This window comes from Platalea leucorodia, assembly GCF_965183815.1.
Source record: "Platalea leucorodia genome assembly, chromosome: 7".
NCBI lineage: Eukaryota > Metazoa > Chordata > Aves > Pelecaniformes > Threskiornithidae > Platalea > Platalea leucorodia.
In genome coordinates, this window is record NC_138829.1 from 43,072,640 (window position 1) to 43,094,113 (window position 21,474).

The 21,474-nt window shown below is 44.0% G+C and overlaps 1 protein-coding gene across 2 annotated transcripts in view; it reads right to left on the minus strand.

Moving 5' to 3' along the window:
• The window catches only part of MAPKBP1 (mitogen-activated protein kinase binding protein 1), a gene marked incomplete at its 3' end in the record, with an annotated part of 99,679 nt that overhangs the window by 18,766 nt on the left and 59,439 nt on the right, over positions 1-21,474 (minus strand). For both annotated transcript variants that reach the window (XM_082317025.1, XM_082317024.1), the window contains exons 7-20: positions 19,828-19,965; positions 18,769-18,951; positions 17,449-17,609; positions 14,960-15,149; positions 13,787-13,933; positions 12,671-12,855; positions 12,468-12,559; positions 11,956-12,081; positions 10,112-10,182; positions 9,540-9,661; positions 8,389-8,464; positions 6,146-6,257; positions 5,480-5,543; positions 2,087-2,212 (exon numbers count right to left, since the gene is read on the minus strand). In XM_082317025.1, the coding sequence (XP_082173151.1) occupies positions 2,087-2,212; positions 5,480-5,543; positions 6,146-6,257; positions 8,389-8,464; positions 9,540-9,661; positions 10,112-10,182; positions 11,956-12,081; positions 12,468-12,559; positions 12,671-12,855; positions 13,787-13,933; positions 14,960-15,149; positions 17,449-17,609; positions 18,769-18,951; positions 19,828-19,965 (1,793 nt within the window). The remainder of the gene's footprint in view (positions 1-2,086; positions 2,213-5,479; positions 5,544-6,145; positions 6,258-8,388; positions 8,465-9,539; positions 9,662-10,111; positions 10,183-11,955; positions 12,082-12,467; positions 12,560-12,670; positions 12,856-13,786; positions 13,934-14,959; positions 15,150-17,448; positions 17,610-18,768; positions 18,952-19,827; positions 19,966-21,474) is intronic.

Consider the following 21,474-nt stretch of genomic DNA (forward strand, 5'->3'; position numbering starts at 1 on the left):
ATCCATATAGCAAGGCTCACACAGTGTCTCACTAAATAGCATCCTCCATTGCTACTTTCACAGGCAGAATACTGGGCTTCATGGAGCACTGGTTTGACCCAGAAAGGAATTTTTACGCTCCAGATGTTATTCACCTGGGACAATCCCTGCCCTGCCAGTCACAGCTGGATAGAGACAGCACTGTCCTGAACTGGAAATCTTAATCTCCCCACTGCCTTTCAAGTTCAGTTTTGTTTCCCCAGTATTACTTTGATTATTCACTTTGTCATACATTCATACTATGAAACTAGGAGACTGCATTACTACCCCCACAACATTCTAACAATACCATTCTAGAGAAAATATCGTAGAACAAATGACATATCGCCAGGCAGGGACCTTTCTTACACTACTGTGCGTCCTTTTGAGACAACAGTTTCACACCACAAGGTGCAACCCCAGTCTCCACTGCAACCTACACAGACTTTGGAAACACAACCAGAACAGGTACAGGACATCCAGAAAACCAATCTTATTCAAGTTCATTAGTTTTTCTTCTCCCACCTCAGTAATGCTGGTCCAATAGGCTTTTCCTCCATATTCAGTCCCAATCCAAAATGCTCTGTAGTTATGTCTTTGCTGATCTCCAGTGACCACAGTGGTTGATCAAAACTGAAAACAAGCTGTCAAAGCTGACCAAACAAGTAGATTCCAGGCTTGCAAAGAGGTTACCAAACAAGTTTAATAAAGTGCTGGGCTTGGCGTGGCACTAACACCGCCCTTCAGCAAGCGTCTGTGACGGAAACAAGTATCACCTAATGCGGAAGAGAACTGGGATTATCTGTCACAGGCTGAGCCTCGGTAGGGTAAGGCTGCAGCTGCTGGAATAATGGAGAGTCTGCTATAAAAAGCACATTGCTTGACAGCTCCAGAATTTTGGCTAGAAAAAAGGCTTCCTGAGTTCTCCCAGCATCATTACCAAAAGCACTTATTAGACAAGACTCGTTTCGAGAATGAGAAGATCAAGACTTTCCTAAATGAAACTATGCAGACAGACTTGTTTCAACATTACTTGCTCCCAAAGGGAGTGGGAAGGTCCCTGTGATACTCTAACAACCAGTGTGGTAAGTCCTCCAGTGCGTTGGCACTTTTATATCCAGAACTCAATTTGTAGTCATTTGGAGGACGAAAATTGTGGGACGTAGCATCAAAAATCTGTGTTTATCCTTCCCCACTTTGATCCCATATCACCTCAGTCAGGACTCTCTCCTGCATTCCTTACAGTCAAATTAGTCTCAGCTATTTACTAACTACAGAGAAACAAAATATATTACACTAATAATCCATAATCACCTGTCACTCTTGTTCTGTTTAAAAACAGGGTCTGTGTTTAAGCACCACTTTTTAAAGAAAGGTCACCAGATAAATTTAGATCTATTCAGTTTGTAGGCTGTGGTAGTTTGTTTTTAGATACACTGTTTACTGAGCAAAAAATAATAATATGATTTAGCTGCCAAGAACTTTTCACATGGAAATTATTTTTATATTTATTATTTATATTACAATTATTTTTAGGTGACCTTTTTCAAAGCCTCCGGGAAATAGTTAAGAAAGGAACAGCACAACTGTAAGGACTCTTTCAGAATTATGATCAACATGGCAAACTCATACAGCTCACAGGTATACTTCAGTACTGACACTGCAGAAAACAGTCTTTAAATTGCATTCAGCTTAGGTCCAGAGAACTTTATTCATGAAGGAGCAAGGCTTCCCTGGTGGGATGCTGTGTACCAGCCTCAGTATTGCTAGGTAAACTGCTTATTAAAGTTTCTGACCACATCATTAAACTAAATTAAGACACAAGAGGCATTGCATACACATTGCAATCAGTGAAGCAATACTAAGTAAGTCTGTCTGGAAGATCACAGTCAGGCTTCTGTATGCAAAGAAGCGGGGCACAAAACCCATGCCAAATCCAACAGAAGAGTAAGAGAACTTTTGGGAGACACTATTAGTGAAGATAGCAGAAACCTTACAGTTGAATCCCAGTGCCACGCTTTTCACATTAAGCCCTACAAAGCCAGCCACCTCTTCTCAGTCTGCTCACCTCATGAGTCCAGCTGTCTTGTGTGGAGGAGACTTTTCTGCCTGCTTCCCTCTCTGCTTCATGTCAGATAGTCGCTGCCGCATGTTGATGGTCATCTCTGAGCTCAGACGCCAGATGAAGATACAGCTGAAAGAGGGAAAGGGGAGGCTGGGGTCAAGTCTCAGTTCAGTTTATTGATATTATCAATTCCCACTGCAGAGGCAAGCGAGCCCTTCTGTCTGTAGCAGGGACAGACACACGCAGAAACAGCTTCACAGAAACTCAAACCTATCACAGGCCTCATGACAAAAAGGTAAAACCTGCCTGGCAAAGACTGCCTGTGGGCGAGATCAACTGCAGAAATATTTGCACAGACTTATCTCTGATCTTATACCTTTATTTGACTATCTGACCAGGTGCTGAAGGAAATGCTGCAACAAGTCCCTCCATGGTCAGCAGGATAAGTGGAGCCTACAGATGTCCTTTGCATCCTCTAACAGAGGCTAAGCTGCAGCCTCTGATGCAACTACCCCCATGGTCAAGGCCTTTCTAATGCCCACCATCCCATAGAGCCTCTGTGGTGTAATAACGCTTAAGCTTATGTGGCAGTACTTTTTGCAGTCAGGATACTCCTAATATTTACTTGGGATCTCTCCAGGAGGGAATTTGAGTGAATTTGGTCAATGGATTCAAGTGTTTAAGAGAGGGAAACAAGCAGTGTGATCTCATTGGTCTCATTTTCTTCAGAAATCTGGCTAAAAAATAAAAGAAAAGAAATTCCTCATCTCATTGGAGAATACTGTATCTTATCTTCAGCTACTAGAAAGTAAAATGACCAGTGTTTTCTCTGAAATTTAACCTCAGTGTTAACTAATTCTTCTCATCTCGCCTGCCTTTCCTGTCTAGCTGGGTATACTTACACTGATGTAGAAACAGAGGTGGTGCTTTTACTATCATTTATAAAACCCTGCACACTACTTTGGAATCCAAAGAGGATTAAATCAAGTTCTTCAAGACCCATCAGTGCCATTATACTCATGGGTACTCCAATTCACCAAGGAGTTTTCAATGAGGGGCTTTCCCCTCTTCCTTGCTAGTTTGTAAAAATCCATTTTCTCTGCTGTTTTGAACAATGGCCATGAACTTTGGTCTCCTGGACCTGAGGCAAATGCCAAAAGCACCAGGATCCTGAATGCCTGCATCTTCTCCATTTTTGTCCTCTCATGAGGAGACATTTTAAAAGGTTTTATTTCCATGCCACACGAAAAGAAGACAGAAACGCCGCTTTGCAGTCTGTGGAGATTTTAATCATAGAATCATAGAATCGTCAAGGTTGGAAAGGACCCTTAAGATCACTGAGTCCAACCGTTAACCTGTCACTGCCGAGTCCATCACTATACCATGTCCTCAAGCACCACATCTATCCGTTCTTTAAATACCTCTAGGGATGAAGACTCCACCACTTCCCTGGGCAGCCTGGTCCAATGCTTGACCACCCTTTCGGTGAAGAAGTTTTTCCTAATATCTAACCTAAACCTCCCCTGGCGCAGCATGAGGCCGTAATGAAAATCTAAAAATTAATGAAAAACTAAAAATTCCCTTCTTGCCACCAGTGCCACTCCCTTTGCGACAAAGCTAAAGAGCATCACTCCCAGCTACTGAAGTCACACACAGACACAGATGCTTCCCATCAACAGTGAACACACCATCATCCTCCCACCCCAGCTTTTCAGCCAGGAGAAAGTGGTGAGGCACTGCATCTGGGAACTATGGCAACCCAGGTGCAGCCAGCTGCTTCCCTTCAAGCAGCAGCTTTCTCGAACATAACAGCAACCATAATCTGCTGCTGAGAAAATATTGAAAAGCAGGAAACAAAATTCAGAAAGCAAATCTGGCTCGTTCATTTATCCCACCCCCACAGCTGTCAAACCTAGAGATAAGCAGCAAACAGTATGAACTTGTAAATACATTAACATTCAACACAAAGCTCTACAGAAGCATGCTCCCACCTTCCCCTTTTGCCGCTTTTCTTTTTCCTTGCAGTACTTTTCTCACATGGGTCTCCTAGTCCTCATGCCCTTCTCCATCTCCATTTCTCTTTCTATTCTCAGTTTTATTCTTTGCACATGCTGCTGTGTGTGAACAGACTATTTTCCCTGTTCTCCTTTGAAAAACACGCTTTCTCCTCTCCTTACAACAAAGTTCTTCATGAATCCTTTCCTCACTTCTCATCCATCTCCTCCGCACCCTTAGTGAATAAAATGACCCTTTTGCTCATGGAAATGGTCAACAAGGGAACATTGTACTAAATCACAAGGATCACTGGGGACCTCAAATCATCCATGTTTCTGGAATTTATCAGAAATCCACAACAAAAGGACTCTTTTTTCTGCAACTTTTCCCCAAATCTATTTACACACATGAAAGGTAAAGAAAGAGGAAAACCAAATTATTTACTTTTTACTGAAAGAGAGAAATAACTAACTGATGCAATTTAAGGTGATATATTGTATGTTCTGTAACAACTCACCCTCTAAAACTCTTTTTCGGGTTCAATTGCGGTTTATTAATTGTAAAGAGAAAGAAAGAGAGAGAATCTGCGTTGCTCTGGCCTTGAAATATCACTCCAGGAACCATCTTTCTCAAAGGAAAAATTTTATTCGGTTCAGCCGATTTAAGCATTCACTGATTCCAGAAATAGTGGGTCCACTCATCTCTACAATCATCACGTTAGGCATGTAGTCTCCTTTTCCCCTTGGGCTCAGTCTGGTGATTTCTTAAGCTTTTGGAGAGCTGATTTAGCTCACTAAATCAGCAGAAAACTCAGCTGGGGAGGGGTGGAGGTGGGAGGGTGCTGATGTAGTGACCTGAATCAGCTTAATGAGTCACCACAGCTGACTTGGGGGAGTGGGGAAGACAACCATAGGGACAGGAGCAAAGAGCGGGGACAGGCCTGTCCCTTTTGCTGCTAGACAGGCTCATTCACCTGGTGAAACCTCACCAACAGGAGTACTCTAAGACAAAGTTTGGGCACCGCTGGTCAGAATACCACAAGCTGCATTACATTACAGACCTGAAGGCTCGTAAGGAAACAGGCCACATCCCTTCCAGCAGGGAATAGTACCTACGCTCAGCAAACCACAAGGGAAGCACTTCACATAGGCATCTCATTCTGTGGAAGGATAATATAAGCTCTGTGAGCTTTGCCAACAGCACACATTTAGGATTCAGAAAGCTCTGAGGTTTCTTTGGAATTCATAAAACATCCCTCATTAAAAAAAACCAAAAAAACAAAAAAACCCAAAAAAAACCCAACAAACAACCACCAAACAATTCTACCATCCTTCAGGACACATTTTAATTCCAGTGTGAGATGGCATGAGCTCATATCACAAACAAGCAAGCCCCTCTTACCTGTCACCAGAAACAGAGATCAGATGTTTGCAGTCATTACTGAATTTCATCCCAGTTACAATCTCTGTGTGAAATAAAGCACAAGCAAAAAAAAAAAAAAAAAAAAAAAAAAATCTTAATTATTCCAATGGGCAGAAGAGATCATTAGCCGAATAGCCTATCTGTGCTCAGCAACTCAAATTCCAATTAAAGCCAACACACTTCATAGATCAATATGCCCCAATTACCATAAGCATTTAACAAAGAATCTAGGCTTGACATAGAAAGGGTATCCCATAGCAAAATAAGCACGAAGACCGAAGTCTCTTTTTGCCTATAATAGAATAGCCCCAGCATGGCAGGAGCTGAGCGTATATCATAATGAAACTAAATATACACTGAAAAACCACATATTACTTTATAGGCTATTAGAAAAACTATGTAAACAAATACATAGCCTGACAGGCGGGTATGTGCTTGTGTTTTGCAATGCAAAATGAGGTCTGAAAAAAGTTGAAAATTGCAATGAAATAAGCTATAACACTTCATTCAACCATAACCTACTCCAGAATACCCATTGGGTAAACTTTGGTGGGGCGGAACCTTCAGAGAGCTTTGACTAGTAACAGACCCTGCTATATAGTCATCAGCAGAAAAAACACATTTCCAGAAGTTTACATGCCTTACCTGAATGTCCATACATGGTCGCAACACACTCGCCAGAATAGAAATCGAAGATGGAGAGGTTCTTGTCAGAACAACTGGTTGCAATATAAAGACCAGAGGGATCCGTTTGCACCTGGTTTAGGAGATAAGAGAAGTGCAAAGATCTGGTGAGAAAGTGCCTTCAAACTGCATGAAAATGGTCCCCAAGAGAGTCATAGTAGTTAAAATAATAAAATGCAAGTAGTTCCCACAGGACTCCAATTGAGTACCAGGCTATCCAGCAACCCGGCTAAGTGTTAAAACTATGTCCAACCTAATCAGAGACTAAAGGCATGTACATTAAACGCCTTCATGACTGTGAAGGCACCATCACCAATGGACAGACTTATACCTCTCTCTACCTCCTTTTAACCACTTGGGTCTTACTTTCTTCTATCTTTTTTGTATCTTAAGATCAAAACAAAACAGAACCCCACACTCGCCAAAACACCCCCCCCCAAAATAATCAGAGCTGACAAAGTTAAGTGAAATATTAAAAGACTCCAGGTGTTGAGGAGAGAAACCAAAAAAGAACTCAACGCTGCAGAGAAATTGTCTTTGATAATGATTCTGACAAATCTCCAGCATTTGCAACTCCCATATTTGGATTTTTCTTTTTTTCATATACACCCATTTGTTGTTTGATCATGGATCAAATATAAACCCCCCTCCAAATGCCTCACTAAGTCTAAAGCAGCACTACACAGCAAATACAGCTACTGTCACCAAATGTCCTGCTCTGTCCTTTGTAGAACTTAAAGGAACTGAGAGTGAATATGTGTCTTTTTTGAGGAAGACATGGTATTTAAATAATGATAACTTTTTTTGGTTATGTTTATTTTTTTGCTGTATCTTTTGCTTTGCATGTCACTGTTTGGGTTCTACTTGTTAAACTGCAATGTATAATATGATCTCAGGACAACATGCCAAGAAAGTTTAAATTCCAGAGACAACCATAATCCCTTGGTTACATAATTGTCCTAAAAATGAACAAAGCAACATTAAAAATAATTGAGATTCCCCACTTCAGCTACACATGAAAAAAAACACAAAAACATAAAGGATATTAGAAACAAAAAATCCGGCTCCCAGCAACATTTCATGGTTTGTGGTCTGAGAAAGATATAATCAAGCACCTGAGCTTACCAGCAATAACGTGTAGCATCAATTTTTCGTTTTCATTACTCTGACTTATAAAAAACTTTGTAGGAATTATAACAGGCAAAGAGAAAGAGAACTTATCTTTCTCTGTAAAACAGAAGAGATGACACTGAACGAAGTTGTTTGCTTTCCTCTCTCTTTTTACCCAGTTATTTAGACCCATCAATAATACTGCTGGTCTGTGCAGCTGAACAGAGATATTTGGTTTAAAAAGTAGAAAAATTAACAGTGAAAAAAAATACGATGAAGCAGCTTGTTTGGTAACTTAACCTGAGAGATATTTTGGTTGTGTCAGTTGGTCTTCCCCCTTTAAAGACAAGAATGCAATTCTTCCACATCCCAATGTACTGGCGTCACTCTTAATGCTGACTCTTGAATGCACCTGGTTTACCAGGGGAAGTCCAGGACAGTGGCAGAAGCAGGCCTGTTACCCTACCCCAAGGCCTGGATGCACTCAGCAGGTGGGAAACATGAACAGACTCTCTCTAAGCAGTACTGGGCTTGTCCAGCACTCCAAGACTTGAAGAATACAGGCTTTTCAGGGCAGATGCTACTTAATTTCATGAACTCATGGTGAGTTTCCCTTGTATTTGCCCTCTGGCAACCACAAATTTTTCAAACACTGATCAACAGGCAGCTCCACCTTAAAAATCCTAACAAAAATAGTCAAGAAAGCCAAAATGAGCTCTCTGGAGCAGAAAGTAAAGGATTAAAGTAAATGGACTAAATAATCTCCTGACAGATACTGGTGCAGTTCTACTTGCTTTTACAGCATGGGCCTGTGCTTCACTTCAGAAACACAAAAGAGAGTGAAGTTATAGATCAAATTCAGCATTCCTTGGCTCTTTTCCTGTTTTAGCCTGATGGAACGCAAATACATTACCAGCCCTTAAGGATGGAGGTACCGGGAAGCAGCAGCAGGATAAGGGACTAAGTATGGAGCAAGGGAGGGGGGGAGAAAAGAAGTTCCTGTGTTCAGATTTGTATTTCATTTTCTTAGCCCCGAGCTGCATTTGGAAGAGCTGGAAAAAAGGAAAAGGGAAGAAAAAAAGAAAACTGCTTACTTTGATGAGGGTGCCATCTTCACCTTGGGATCCCTTGTAAAGCTTCTTCTGCTTCCCACTGCTTATGTTGAAAACCCTGAGGGGGACGACATAAGACAACATTGCTCATTTTGCCCAGGTACTGCTCCGTGGCTCTTGTCACCAGGACCCTTTTCTCTTTCTGCTCCTCGTTCCACATGAGAAACGGGGAACGCGGCCAAGCCACAGGAAGTGGAGAAATGACCTCCATGAACTATAACCAGCAATCATTTAAATGGTTCAAGAAACAACCTCAAAAGTAATGTAGGGGCCCAAGACTGGATGATACGATATGAAGCAGATTATCTGAATTAAAATTGAGGCTTGATTCTCAAGTCAATGATCAAAACCAAGAATTGCATCATGGCAGTGAAGGAGAGGTCAAATGGGAGGGAGAAAACCTTGCCATGCCTTGTAATGGCTAATGGTTATGTAGCAGAAATGGCTCTTCGTAAGCTTCACTCAGTCCTCCCTGCTATAAAAATACCTGTGGCTCCTTCATACTAAAGGAAAGGGTTAAGAGAGCAAGACCCTTTATTTACATTAGAATACAAAACCAAATTACATTCAGCAGTGGTATGTAGCTATGACCAAAACTCTCAACATCTCACCCAGATACAACAGGAGACACACAACTGCAAAGTCTCCTTTGCTTTGAAGGTAGAAGCAGACAGATTAGAGAAATGGATAAATAGGGAGCACAGAATGGATTCCACTTGTCCAAAGACAGTCAAACCTAACTCAATTTTAGGTTCCTGCAGTCCCAGCTATTCCACAGGACCTCACAGCTTCTCACTAGACATGCCTTTAAAAGCAAAAATTACCACAGTGCAGAAGTTCTTGCCTCACAGCTCAATGATGTGCCAAGGAAGGCACACTTGCTCTCCCAGTAGAAAGGCTTTGCTCTACAGGCAATCCAGCGAGAAGCTGAGTCCCATGGGCATTTGCATATATCCACAGCTTTTTATTAGTGAGGGGAAAGGCAGAGTTCAACCTCACAGAGTGTGAGGTGAGGCCTCAGATCTGTCTGAAAATGCTGTGTCAAAGAACCTAGAGGAATAAGGAAGATGGAGCTGCCTTGGCCAACTCATTTTTGACTGCAAAAATATTTTCAAGAAAAGAAGTAAACTAACCTGATGTTACGATCCTGGCATCCAATAGCTGCGTATTTCCAGCTGGGGTCCACATCCATGTCATACAGAGTGGTCTTCCTAACAATGTGATGTGTTCGGGTAAACTGAACCCCTTCTCCTGTCTAAGCATGTGGGTAAAGACTGTGTCAAAATCAAGTAGTTAACCCATTATTAAAAACTTCTAAATACAGATGAGTCCTCTCACACAGCCAGCACAAACCAACCCTTCCCACTAACCAGGTCTGCTGGCAGCAGCTGGGACTGGAGGCACAATGAACTCCTCTCCAGCCCATACTCTTTCACCACTCCTCACAATAGCCCTGGCAGCAAAAGAAAAGCAGATATCCTAACAGTTCTCTACTTTGCATCTTGCTGAGAGAGGTCAGGCTGGGAGCAGCTGCATGCTTCACAGAACTAGTTCTCCAAATGTAATCTCTTGCATTGAGTCAGTGGGAGACACTGAGGCTGAAAGAGCAACAGGCTCATATAGAAACTCTGATATCACGCTTTAAAGTAGTTCCTTTGTGGAGAGATTATTAAATAAAAGTGCACAAAAAGCTGTAATAAGTTACCTTCTGCGCAGTGCGGAAATAGATGCTCTTGTCTGCCCCACAGCTTATCATTCGCACCTTCCCATCATTGGCTGGAATAAAAAGGCATGAGCTGATCAAAAGATAAACACAAATACAAGGTGGAGGAAATGTTTCAATTTGTACCACTGCTGGTTTATTCCAGTCCTGATTAGCTAAGACTGACTCCTACCTAAGCAGCAGGATGCTGCAGCAAAACAGAAGGCCCTTCTCAGGGACAGCATTTGTTAATGCTCAGAGTGCATGAGGCCTTAACACAGAGGCTTTACACAACAGATTAGGATGTAATTCTGTCTTCTCCCCCAACAGTATGCTCAAAAGCTTATTCTCTGTATGCCACAGCACTCTGTGGCAATATGACAGGTTCACACTCAGTATGAGCTGAAAACGGGCAAAAGGCACTTTTCAGTCCTCAAAGTCAGTCACATGTTTCTTGCTGCCCTTTCTTACAGCAGTATCAGGCTTTCCTTCTTCCCTTAGCTCTCTTCTGTAACCCAGCTGCTCCTTCAGCAAAGCAACACCTGATAAAACTCCATGTAATGAAAATGGATCCAATATCACACAAGTCCACTTGAACCGCACCCACTTAGAGCAGGGCTGCACTTAGCTCAGAGACTAGCACAAAGGCCTTCGCTGCCAGGGCCTTGAGTGCAGTTCCCTCATCTCCTAGGAGTTTATCTGGCTGCATTCAAGGCCAGCTCACTGATAAGACAGACCTGCCAGAGAAACTTTTGGTGGGCTTGGAGCTCCTTGAGAAAAAAACCTGAAAAAGCCTCACAGCGGCTTTGGGAAGAAGAAGAGAAGCCTCTGCTATGAAACTTCAGCAAGGTCCCTGCCCCTTCACTTGGGAGCTACTTTCAAGCTGAGGTTCTCATCCTTGAACCCCAACTGAGCTACACTGCAGCAGCATTGCAGCCACACCTGTGCCTGGCCACGTACCCTGCTGATCTGAATCCTGACCCTGACCCTGACCCATGGACTCAGCTTCCTGATTTGAGCTTGGACCTGCCTTGCTGCTATGGGCTTGCCTGGCAGGCACTGAACTGTGGCTGACCATGCTCGCTGCCTCCGTGCAGATCCGAACCTTGAATTGCTGACCTGTCTTATCACTATGGATTTGTCTGGTGATCTGAACTACTGGCTGGATCTAGTTACTGTCACTGGACTTGATTTGTTCCACCTTGTTCAGGTACTGTGGGACTCTCCCACTGCCAGTGAGGCCACTACCTCTGCCTGCCTTCCTGTCGTCCTTGGCTACTGGCTCCCCTGGCAGAGCAGCCAGCCCTTGTTGCTCCCCAACAACAGCAAAACACACCACACTGATGTCTGACCATCAGTAGTAACTGAGTGCCGGGGATGCAATGTGCTCCATTGCCATGAATGCAAAGTCTTACACTGGTTTGCAGTGACAAATTTACTTGTGACTAGTTAATCCCAAAATGTTTTTTGTGGGTTTGGGGATTTTTTTTGGAGGATGACTGTTGCACAGTTCTCCTCACTAAGAATAGTGTGTAGCCATCTGACATCAGTTAAAAGGAATAAATCATTACAGAAAACAGCTTTTCAAAGAAATGCTGAGGACTTCAATCAGGAGAGGTTTTTTGAGTGGGGAGGAAGGAGAGGAGAAAAAAACAAAAGGGAAAAGAAGGCAAATACCATCAAATATCACCTTCTGTTAGGACTGCAGCTACAGAAGATGACAAAAAAGCAGCTGCAGCTTCAGCCTGGCCTAACCCAGTGTTCAAGCAGTTATAATTACTTTACAGGCACAATGGGACAACAGCAGTGATCAAATCCAGCTTTGGAGGGAGGCCATGATTCTCTACCTGCAAACTTCACAGCAGTGATTGAAGAAGAATGTTCATCCAGGGTCTGCTGCAGGCTGTAGTCCTTTCCAGCATCCAGGACATGAATCAATCTATCCCGACTGGCTGAGGCTAAGAGCTTTAAGCCTGTCAGAAAGTTAAAAAGAATGCAAGACCATTACTAAAAAGTCATTTGTTCTTCCAGTCACTATTTTAAAACAGCTTCTCAAGTCATCTTAGGGACAAAACATTATACTGTAGCTAACTGCACGGATGGACACAAAGGAACGCCCCTAGATTTCACACTGTAACAACAGACAGAACAAGTTTCAATCTCAACCTACAATATTCCAAGAAAAAGTACGAGAAAGAAGCCTGTTTTGAAGTCTGGCTCTACTGGCCCAACGCTACAAGCCTGCTCTGAAATCCAGGAGTAGCTCACCACTGAAAGTTCTGACATACCATGGCTGGACATTCTGACTTGCTCAACACCACATTCGTATGCAAAAGGGAAGAAGCTCAATTGCATTTACCTGTGTCAGGTTTGGAGTACTCCAGACATAGGATCTCAGAGTCATGGGCTTCCACCTTCAGCATTTCCCTCAGAGACTGCAACTCATATATCCTAAGACACAACATGGCTGATTTCAGTACGTTTAATAAAATTAGCAAGACCTGGTCTTGACTCACATGCCTGCCCAGCCTGCAATCTATGCAAGAAGCTCTATGGGATTACCTGAGAGTGCCTATCCTGTCCCCCGAGGCCAGGTGCTCCCCACTGGGACTCACACAGACAGTGCGTATCCCCACCTTCGTATCCATCACTTGTGCATCAGCTTTGTCCGCACTTCCTGCTGAGTTGTAATCAGTATCCAGAAGTACCTGAGTGTTGTCATCTACATAGATGATTTTCATCAAGTCCTGGGGATACAATACACCCAAAAATATTAACTAGTTACAAAATATTAAAGTGAGGCACCTGCCTTAGAAATGGGGCTCCTGGCCAACATATACACTTCATTGGCACTAATGCTGTAATTGGTGGGATCTTTTAGCGAGGAGCAAGCACTCAGTCCCTTCATATTGTAGGATGAAAGTTTCACAGCCGTGTCTCATGATCACCCTTTGCAAAAGATTTCCCTTCAAGCTAGAAATTAACAGCACCTCCCATACAACACACAAGCTCCAGGATTAGTGATTATAATGTAGTAGGGGACACAGCATGAATCTGAAAGACTTCTAGGGATCATCCAAGTCAGTGCATGCCTTTTGAGAAATGACAGAAAGAGCAGGAGCTTTTTCCACCATGAGCAAATTGCTGAGAACAGGCAGGTCAGGGCTGCTGTGCCCATGGATCTTCCAACACAACTGAGAACAGAGGCAAATGTCTATAAGTAATCACCGTTCTGTATGAGTATCCTCCCTCTTACATAGATGAAGTGAGTGTAAACTGTTTCTCATTCAATTCTCCCAAACTTCTGCCTCATTTAATGCACCTTTTCCAAACAAATCTTAAAGTGCTTACACATCACAGAGATGGAGAAAAAGAGAAACAGCTCTCCTGAAGCATACAGCATGAGCCATTTTGGAAGAGACCAAGCTTGGTGAATCCTTGGGTGGTTTATGGAAAAAGCAATAGTCCCCAGGGCCATTTCAGACAAACTGTCTTTCCACCTGATACTCCCTTCATGTTTCTTCAGGTTCGTACATTTTACCAGACTTGTGCTCTGTTTCCAGAGAAGCTTGTGTTGACTTAGAGATCCAAAGAAGTTTGGCCCTTAACTTGGGAATACCTGTGTATGAGGAAGAGCAACCCCAAGGGCAAGGAGGTGATCAAAACCTGGGATCTTACATTGCTGAGGATGTTGCGGTGCAGGGCTGTGCCATGAATGTTGGAGCTCTCAGTGTTCCACAGACGAATGGTGTTGTCAGAGGAGCAGGTGATGAAGGAACCAGGGGGGAGGCATGACTGATTGTTGTCCTTCACCTCTGGATACATCTAAAGGCAGGTAAAATCAACCCCTGGATGAGATTGCCTGGCACCCTAGGCACTGGTAGCAGGTTTCAAAACAAAATGAGATAAAAAGGCTGTCCTCCCTGTTTTGTAAAGGCGAGAGCCAGCCAGTTCTCCTAATGAAAACCTGTTTGCAAACCAGAGCTTCATATTCACTTCAAACAAATGCTCACTGAGCTTCCCTGAATGTAGAACATCTCCTTAAGAAGCGTGCAACAAGCCGCATCCTTTGTTTCTAATAGTTCAAAGAGAGCATCTCAAAGATCACACAACAACGACCATGCAACAACGACCTTACACTGGTGTTTGCAACTTTCAACTACTACTGTTGATTTGTAATCCAAAAGGAAAGGGTGAGATGCAATTAATAAATTAACAAAAAGAGTCCTCAGCCTCTTCCCACTTTCCTTCCACTTCCCCCTTTCCTGACCACTGTGGGACATATTTCAACACATTAACAACTACATTGTTTCCTCTACCTCCTTTCCTTCCGTCTGTCCCTCTGAGGGAAAGCAAACTAGACAGACTGGAAGATGACAGCCACTTGAGAGGCTAATTCCAGATATCCCGGTAAATAGGTTAAGAAGGATCAGAGTTGAGATCTTATCACTTGTTTCATTCCTTTGACTTTGGAGCACTTGCTCACCACAGACCTCAGACAATTTTTTTGAGGTCAGCAGTAAACTCTTGTGCGTTTTGTGAAAGGAGCCCCTGCATTCAGCTTTGTCCAGTTCTGCTCCTTCTCCCACCTCTCACCTTTTAACAGTGGGATTTTTTTTTTCCCCCCAGTAACACACTGCATCTAACGCATTTGGTCAGCCATTGCAGTGCAGCCAAAGAACTGTTCCCAGCTCCAACTCAAGCCTCGTAGCAACCACACTAACCACAGGAGGAAATCTGAGTCAATTCTTTCTCTCTGCAGTAAGTGTTTGCATTCAAACTTGGCAGCTCTTCAGATGACTTCCTCAGCTGCAACTCGCAATCCAACACTTGTGTCTGCAGACAACGTACCTCAATGTTCCACACGCAGGAAGAATGGTACAAAGCAGAGTACACCTTGCCCACTTTCTTCGGGTCTTTGACATCCCACACATACAGGCTGTGGTCATTGTATACACAGGAAAGCCACTGGTTGGTGGGGTCAAAGGTCAAGGCAATCGTGTCTGGATACTTTGCATCAGCCATACCAGAGAAAAGACGACTGCATAAAGAGAGAACAAGAGTCTGGTTACCTTGTGCTCTCTTGGAGTCAGAGCAAGGAGGTGAAGCATGAGAGCTCAGGTTCTCCATGGGGTGCTGGCGAGGTGAACAATACACTGTGGCATATATAGATAGAGAGAGTAGCTGGCTGGGAAGACCTGTCTCTTGAACAACCAGAATCCCAAAAGAAGCCTGAAAGTCCCATGGCAAAAGTCATTCTCCTTGCCATCCAACCCAGAGGCCCACCACAGACAGGTGATTGACTTTCCCTGAAGAAGGACCAAACAGGACACTTGATCATCACTGGAGCTCATCATCATTTACCCCTGCATAACCAGGTAGTAAAATCTAAGTCAAATAATCTCAAAAGAAAGGGGAAGGAGGATCATCTTTTGGTGGGTACCATATTTTGTTTACTGATTGCAGGAACTGCTCTTGTGTGTGACCAAGCAGAAGAGTACTGCACTCAAAAGACAGAAGCACACCAGCACAAGGGACAAAGGAATGATTCGCTTCAGTGGCTGCTTGTCTGACATGCTTCCCTTCCACCCCCACCCCACACACAGGCCAGCTTGGTGCTGCTTGCAGCAGCTCACGAGATGGGCAACTGCAGATGGGTACAGTCCTTTCCTCGGTAGGCAAGCTCTCTGATGCAAACTTAAAAGCAGAGGAATTCTGCAGAACAAAGAAACATGCCTTTCCACAGGTTAGACCAAGATCACACCATGGGAACCCTGTATCTCCTCTACAGGAGTCCTCTGTTAAGTCCTGCTGCCATGCATGTAAAGAACGAGCTTCTGTCTTGACCTGAGGTGAACATAGCCATCCCACAATGCTGCTAACAGTATTAAATAAAGTAATTATAGCCAGAGTGCCAGGGTGTTGAGACCAGGTAATTTCAAGGACTGATGGAGATGCAGGGATGAGGGCCAAAGCACATGTAGCACACCAGAAAATTGGAGCCCTGCTTCTGCAAGTGCAAAGCTTTGAGGGCTAGAAGAGCGCAGCCCAGATCCTGTCAAAAAATCAAGTCATTGATACAGTTGTGGGCAGTTCATTGGGGGCAACTGGCATCCCACAGAGAGGCTCTGGCATGCATGGGAATATAAGAAGTCCTGTGTTTTCAAGCTTCTTTGGAAGTAATTAAAAAAAAAAATTGTTGTTAAGATTGTAATCAGCACTACAAATGCATGTTTAAGAATCATATGCATATTTCTGCTCGACTGATGCATGAGAGCAGCAGAGAGTATTTTTAAAGGGTCCACGTATACAATTGTTTGACTTTAGCACTACCAGAAACTGGTAACATTTTAAATTGAAAGAGTTCCTTTTCCAGCTCCCTTACTGGAATATCATTATCTCCCACTGATCTTCTGGAGAAGGACTACACAGTGCACTGTTTGAACCTTTAACTCAAGTTCCCAAGAAAAGTTTAGAGAAAACCTGTTGAGACACAAGGAAAACAAAAAACAAAAAAAACAAAAAAAAAAAAAAAAAAGAAGAAAAAAAAAATATCTGTAGAGGTGGGAACTCCAGATATCCAGTGGAATGATGGCTGGTGGATTCATACACCTTTGGATTTCTTCTCCCACTAGTGACAGAAGTGAAAGAGGGCAACAGAAGAAGATTGGGAAAGCCTCCAACCGGGACTGGCAAACAGCAACACATGACGGGTTTTCTCTAGCATAAGCCTCTGCAAGCTGGCAAGGCAGAACTGTACAGAAATCACATTACCCATCTCAGAAGCTGAGAAATAGAGAGCCAAGGCAGAAGATACTGGACCAAGGTAGGAAAACAAGACAACAGAATGTACAAAATGGAGGGAGAAAGACTACAGACAATAGTAGGAGATTTGGGTCTATAAAAGATTGCAAGGGAGCCTTTGAAAAAGTGCCCCATGAGAGCCTGGGCATCTCTTAGTAACATCATTATATTGCTATGGAGGAGAGTCTTCAGCCCTTACCAGTGATAAGCAAAGGATGTGCCGTGGTACAGGCACAACTGAAGTGTGCCACAGCATCCTGTGCCCTCTGCCTGCTTGCTCATGGCAACCAATGTCAAAAGGCCACCAGACCCGAGCAATCCCACGGAGATGAGGAGCAAGATATGCTGTGTAGTTCAGCAACAAGCTTTGGGCTGTAGCCCAGCCATGCAAGGAAAGGCTGCAACAACTCAGGGAGACCTACAACAGGCTGCCAATTTAAATCCATAAGAGCAGCACACTCCAGATGGCAAAGGTCTGGGGAACAGTTCTAACCCCCACAAGCCTCCCTTGCTCCCTTCCACCATTTCGACAGTACCTGGCCTCAGTCACACTCGCGATGTCTGTTCCCAGGAAGTGTGGCTTTGGCAGCGTAGTGACAAAGTGAAGGTTCAGAGGGTTAAAAATCCGCACGGTGCCATCAGCACAGCCACAGAAGATGTAGTCATGATTCACCGAGATGCAGTTTGCCACAGTGGTCTGAGGAGGACACAGCACACAAGAAGACAAATAAGCAATGTGCTCTCACTTTAAAGGTCACCAGACACAGGACAGGGAGAATAGCAAATTGACAGACAAAGGAGTCATGGTCAGAAGAGCTGAAGTGAAGTGAAGTCGAGCCCTGGGAGTAAGGAAAAGCCTAAAAATCCAATTTTCCTTTCTGAGGAGCTTCCCCGCAAGGTCCACTGCAGATTCCAAGTGGTTAAGGAAAAAACCCAGTTCCTCTGCCACCCACTGTGGTGGGAGGTCAGCAGAGCTACACATTTGCTCCAGCTGAGTCTCACTCTGAACATTGTTTTTTGTTCCTCTGTGACATTCAGCACCACTGGCAGGCAAGCAGCACCTCACCCTGTACTATCACGCCAATACGTTACCTGTCACAAGCAGATAAGAAAAGAAAAAAATGGATTTTCTTCCCCCTCCCACTGGGATCCGTACAAATGGCAGAAAATGGTACAAAATGGAGTGTGGTGATAAGGGGATGAGTTCAATGAAAAACTTTTTTCCAACTTACTGTGAAGCTGTCTGTATTCTGAACGAGAGTGAAAGGCAGATTTTAGAGAGGAAAGGAAAGGAAAGAAAAGAAGAGGCATTTCACTTGAGTGAAAGTGTGGAAAGATTTTTCCCTTGATTTTAATACACTGGATCCTTTCAGGTGGGCATCTTGCATTCAATTGAGAGGAAAATAAGCACAATTAAATTCTTAACTACGGGCCAACCTGGTGGTTGAGACCAACTAGCACCTTGGGAACCTGCATTTGAGATGCACAAGCCAAGTAAGACACTGCAGAGTGGGTAAAAATCAGAATCCTTCTAAAACTCCTACGTGACCAGGCCAAGCCAGGAGGGACAACGCAGGCATTGCCAAAGCTACATCGGGACACTGCTTTGCCAGAAGGGCAGTAGCTCTAACGCTGAGGCTTGAGAATGAAAGAGCCCCAATGATTAATAAAATCCCTTTGCCAAGAAGCAACGCTATTTTTGCCTGGCTTTCCAGAGTAAATCACAAAGTGGCAGAGGCCCAATGACTTTCACTGCTGGTGGTCAGCTTGTGCTCCCTGAGTGCCCTTATTATTTGTTGTTCCTGCTCTGCTTCAGCAGGCACAAATATTGCAGGACAGGAGGATGTAAAACTCACCCTCAGCTCCACCCACTTGTCTAGCAGCCTTTTTTCATTGAATTCACAGAGAAGGCCTGAGGATGTGATACAGAAGGTGCTGTCAGCTTTTTTGCCTCTTCCACAAGCCACGTCTGCAAAGAAGTTGTTCCTCAGTTCTCCAAGCAATCCTGAGCGACCTAGCAAGGGGACTGTGGCATTGACCTACCAATAAAAAACAGTTTGTTAGAAACAGAGCAAGGCACTCCAGGCAGACAGACATTTTTTAGAACATCAACCCTTGAGTGCTGAAGTGCCTCAAAAAAAAACCAAAAAAACCAAAAAAAACTAACCAAACAAAAAAAAGAGCTGCAAATGGCCTACAAGGAGAGGTAGTGACACATTTTACTTGCTGCAGACCCATCGGTTGCACGGTGTATTGAGACCATCAGTATTAGCACATCAGTGGAACAGAACACTATTAGTGCCACCAAAACTGCGCATCCAACCGTATGACCCAGAGACAGCAGATCAATCACTGGAGGAACAACCATTCCACAGCCAATCTGTGATTTATACCAAATGCCAAAGCAGGGTTCAAGCATGAAGTAGGAAAATCTGTTCATGAGCACGCAGAAAAACTATTGTATGTGAATTCTGTCCCCCAGAGAAGAATCAAACAGCTAAAATTTTAAACACTTTAGCTGTCACTTCAAAATAACACTCACAACCCTTTGAGATGCTCGTACCAACATCAAACAGCAACCCCCACCTCTGTGCTTCAAGTCGTTTAATGACTGCAGCTCTTTTCTAGTTTTTTTTGTCCTTTGGTATACTTGACTACTAAAGAACAAGCATGCTGCTATACAACTCCAGGAGCCATGCCCCTACCTCAGTGCAGGATAAGTCAAGCTTTTGGTGCCTTTTGGTGCTACCAGCCCACGTGAAGACTGAGACTTGAGAGCCAGGGGTGGAGGGCTATCCTTGAATCCCAGCAAAATCAAAGAGCTCCCCCTTCCCACAGCTCACTGGGGCAAAATCCACCGTGCCGTAAGATGGAAATGCCTGTTCACAGCTTGGCTTTGATGCACCTTCTCTCACCTTGGAGGTTTTGCTGTCATCCAGGTACCAGAACTTGATGTGTCGATTTCCAGCAGTGACAAAGTAACTGCAGTCCTCCGAGAATGACACAGCTGTCACTTTACTTGAGACTTTGTTGGCTGCTACTACAATGTTTTTCTGGAAACATAATTGTTTAGATAGCTTAATTTCTTTGCTAAGAAGCAAAGGAAACTCATTTCAGTTACAGGCACATATCCAGTACAAATGCTGCAGCAGGGAAAAGGCAAGGCCCAAACTATTCCCCATTCATCCCTGAATACAATCTCCCCAGCATTAGCTGGGAGCATTGATTTCGCAGACAGTACAATTCACATTTACATTCAATTCCACTTCCACATTGACTGGGATCTAGAACAAATCAGCAGGCACTAATGCCTGCAGGAACTTGCTGTCTGAGCCATGAGAAACATGTTGGTTTCACAATCACCAGGAGCTCAGAGCAAACCCATTTCCCTCTCTAAACAGCAAAAGCTATACAGGCCAGCACAAGGAGGAGCTCTCCCAGCCTCCAGGCAGCAATGAAGGCAAGGCACTCAAGATGGGGAACAGGTATTTTGCACAGGGAAAACAGTACTGTTTCCTCCATAAATTTTCTCTTTTCTTTAAAGACATAACACTTTATCAAAAGAACAAAAACACAAGGAGACCATGTATTGGAAGGGACAAAGCAAAATCTGCTACACCTCAAATGTGCAACTCAAAACATCGAAGAGTTTGGGAAAGGAGGAAGAACACAGCAGGGACAGAAAACAGGAACGGACGCTGCCCGAGCAGAACGGTCAGATGGCAAGAGCAAACTGTCCACAATACCAGCGCTCGGTTTTCCTCCCCCTGCCTTTCCCCAGGGACTGGTAGAAGTGAGAATAAAAAAGTTTCCCCCTCTGCCTGTGGTGGGTTTTCAACCATCCAGCACATGGTTGACAACAGTGCACCACTTCTTACTCTCACTCTGTTTCCTTTACCCTTCCTTTTAGGGACTTGGTTGCTCCCAGTCTTCCCAACGCAATGCCCTCAGCGCACAAACCACGTCATTCCAAGGGCCCCATCAGACTGTGTGCTGACAAAACTGAAGAAACTGGCAACAGAGGAGTCTAGGCTGCTGCACCGTCACCACAGAGGACCCCCCAACCCAGACTGGGGGAAAAGCAAGGGGGACTGCCGTTAACACAACTTCTTTCAAGACAGCACACAGAGAAAGGCCTAGGGTCCTTGCAGACCTCAACATCTGGACTGTTGCTGTGGCCTTTCTCTAGGGAAGCAAGGGGACCCTACAGACAACAGGGGTTTTATTTTCCATCACAGTCAAATGACTGACCAAGCTTCCCAGCCAGGAAAAACAGGGAAACCGAAGCAGCAGCACAGTTGATAGAAGAAGGGTTGTGGTTAAAAGTGCAGGAAAGTGCTTCGGGAGATCTGTTTTCACATTTTGGTTTCTTACTCTTCTTTAACTTCAGTCAGGTAAAGTCTCTCTAGTTTTGGTACCCAGCTCGCAAAATAGAGGCTAGCTGGACCTCCTGAGAGTCACAGTCCAGAGTGTACGCTTAGAGCATGCGTTCTTCAGCACAGAAGAGTGAGATAAGCCTTACCTCACAGGCTCTCATGCACACGATTATAAATAAAACACAG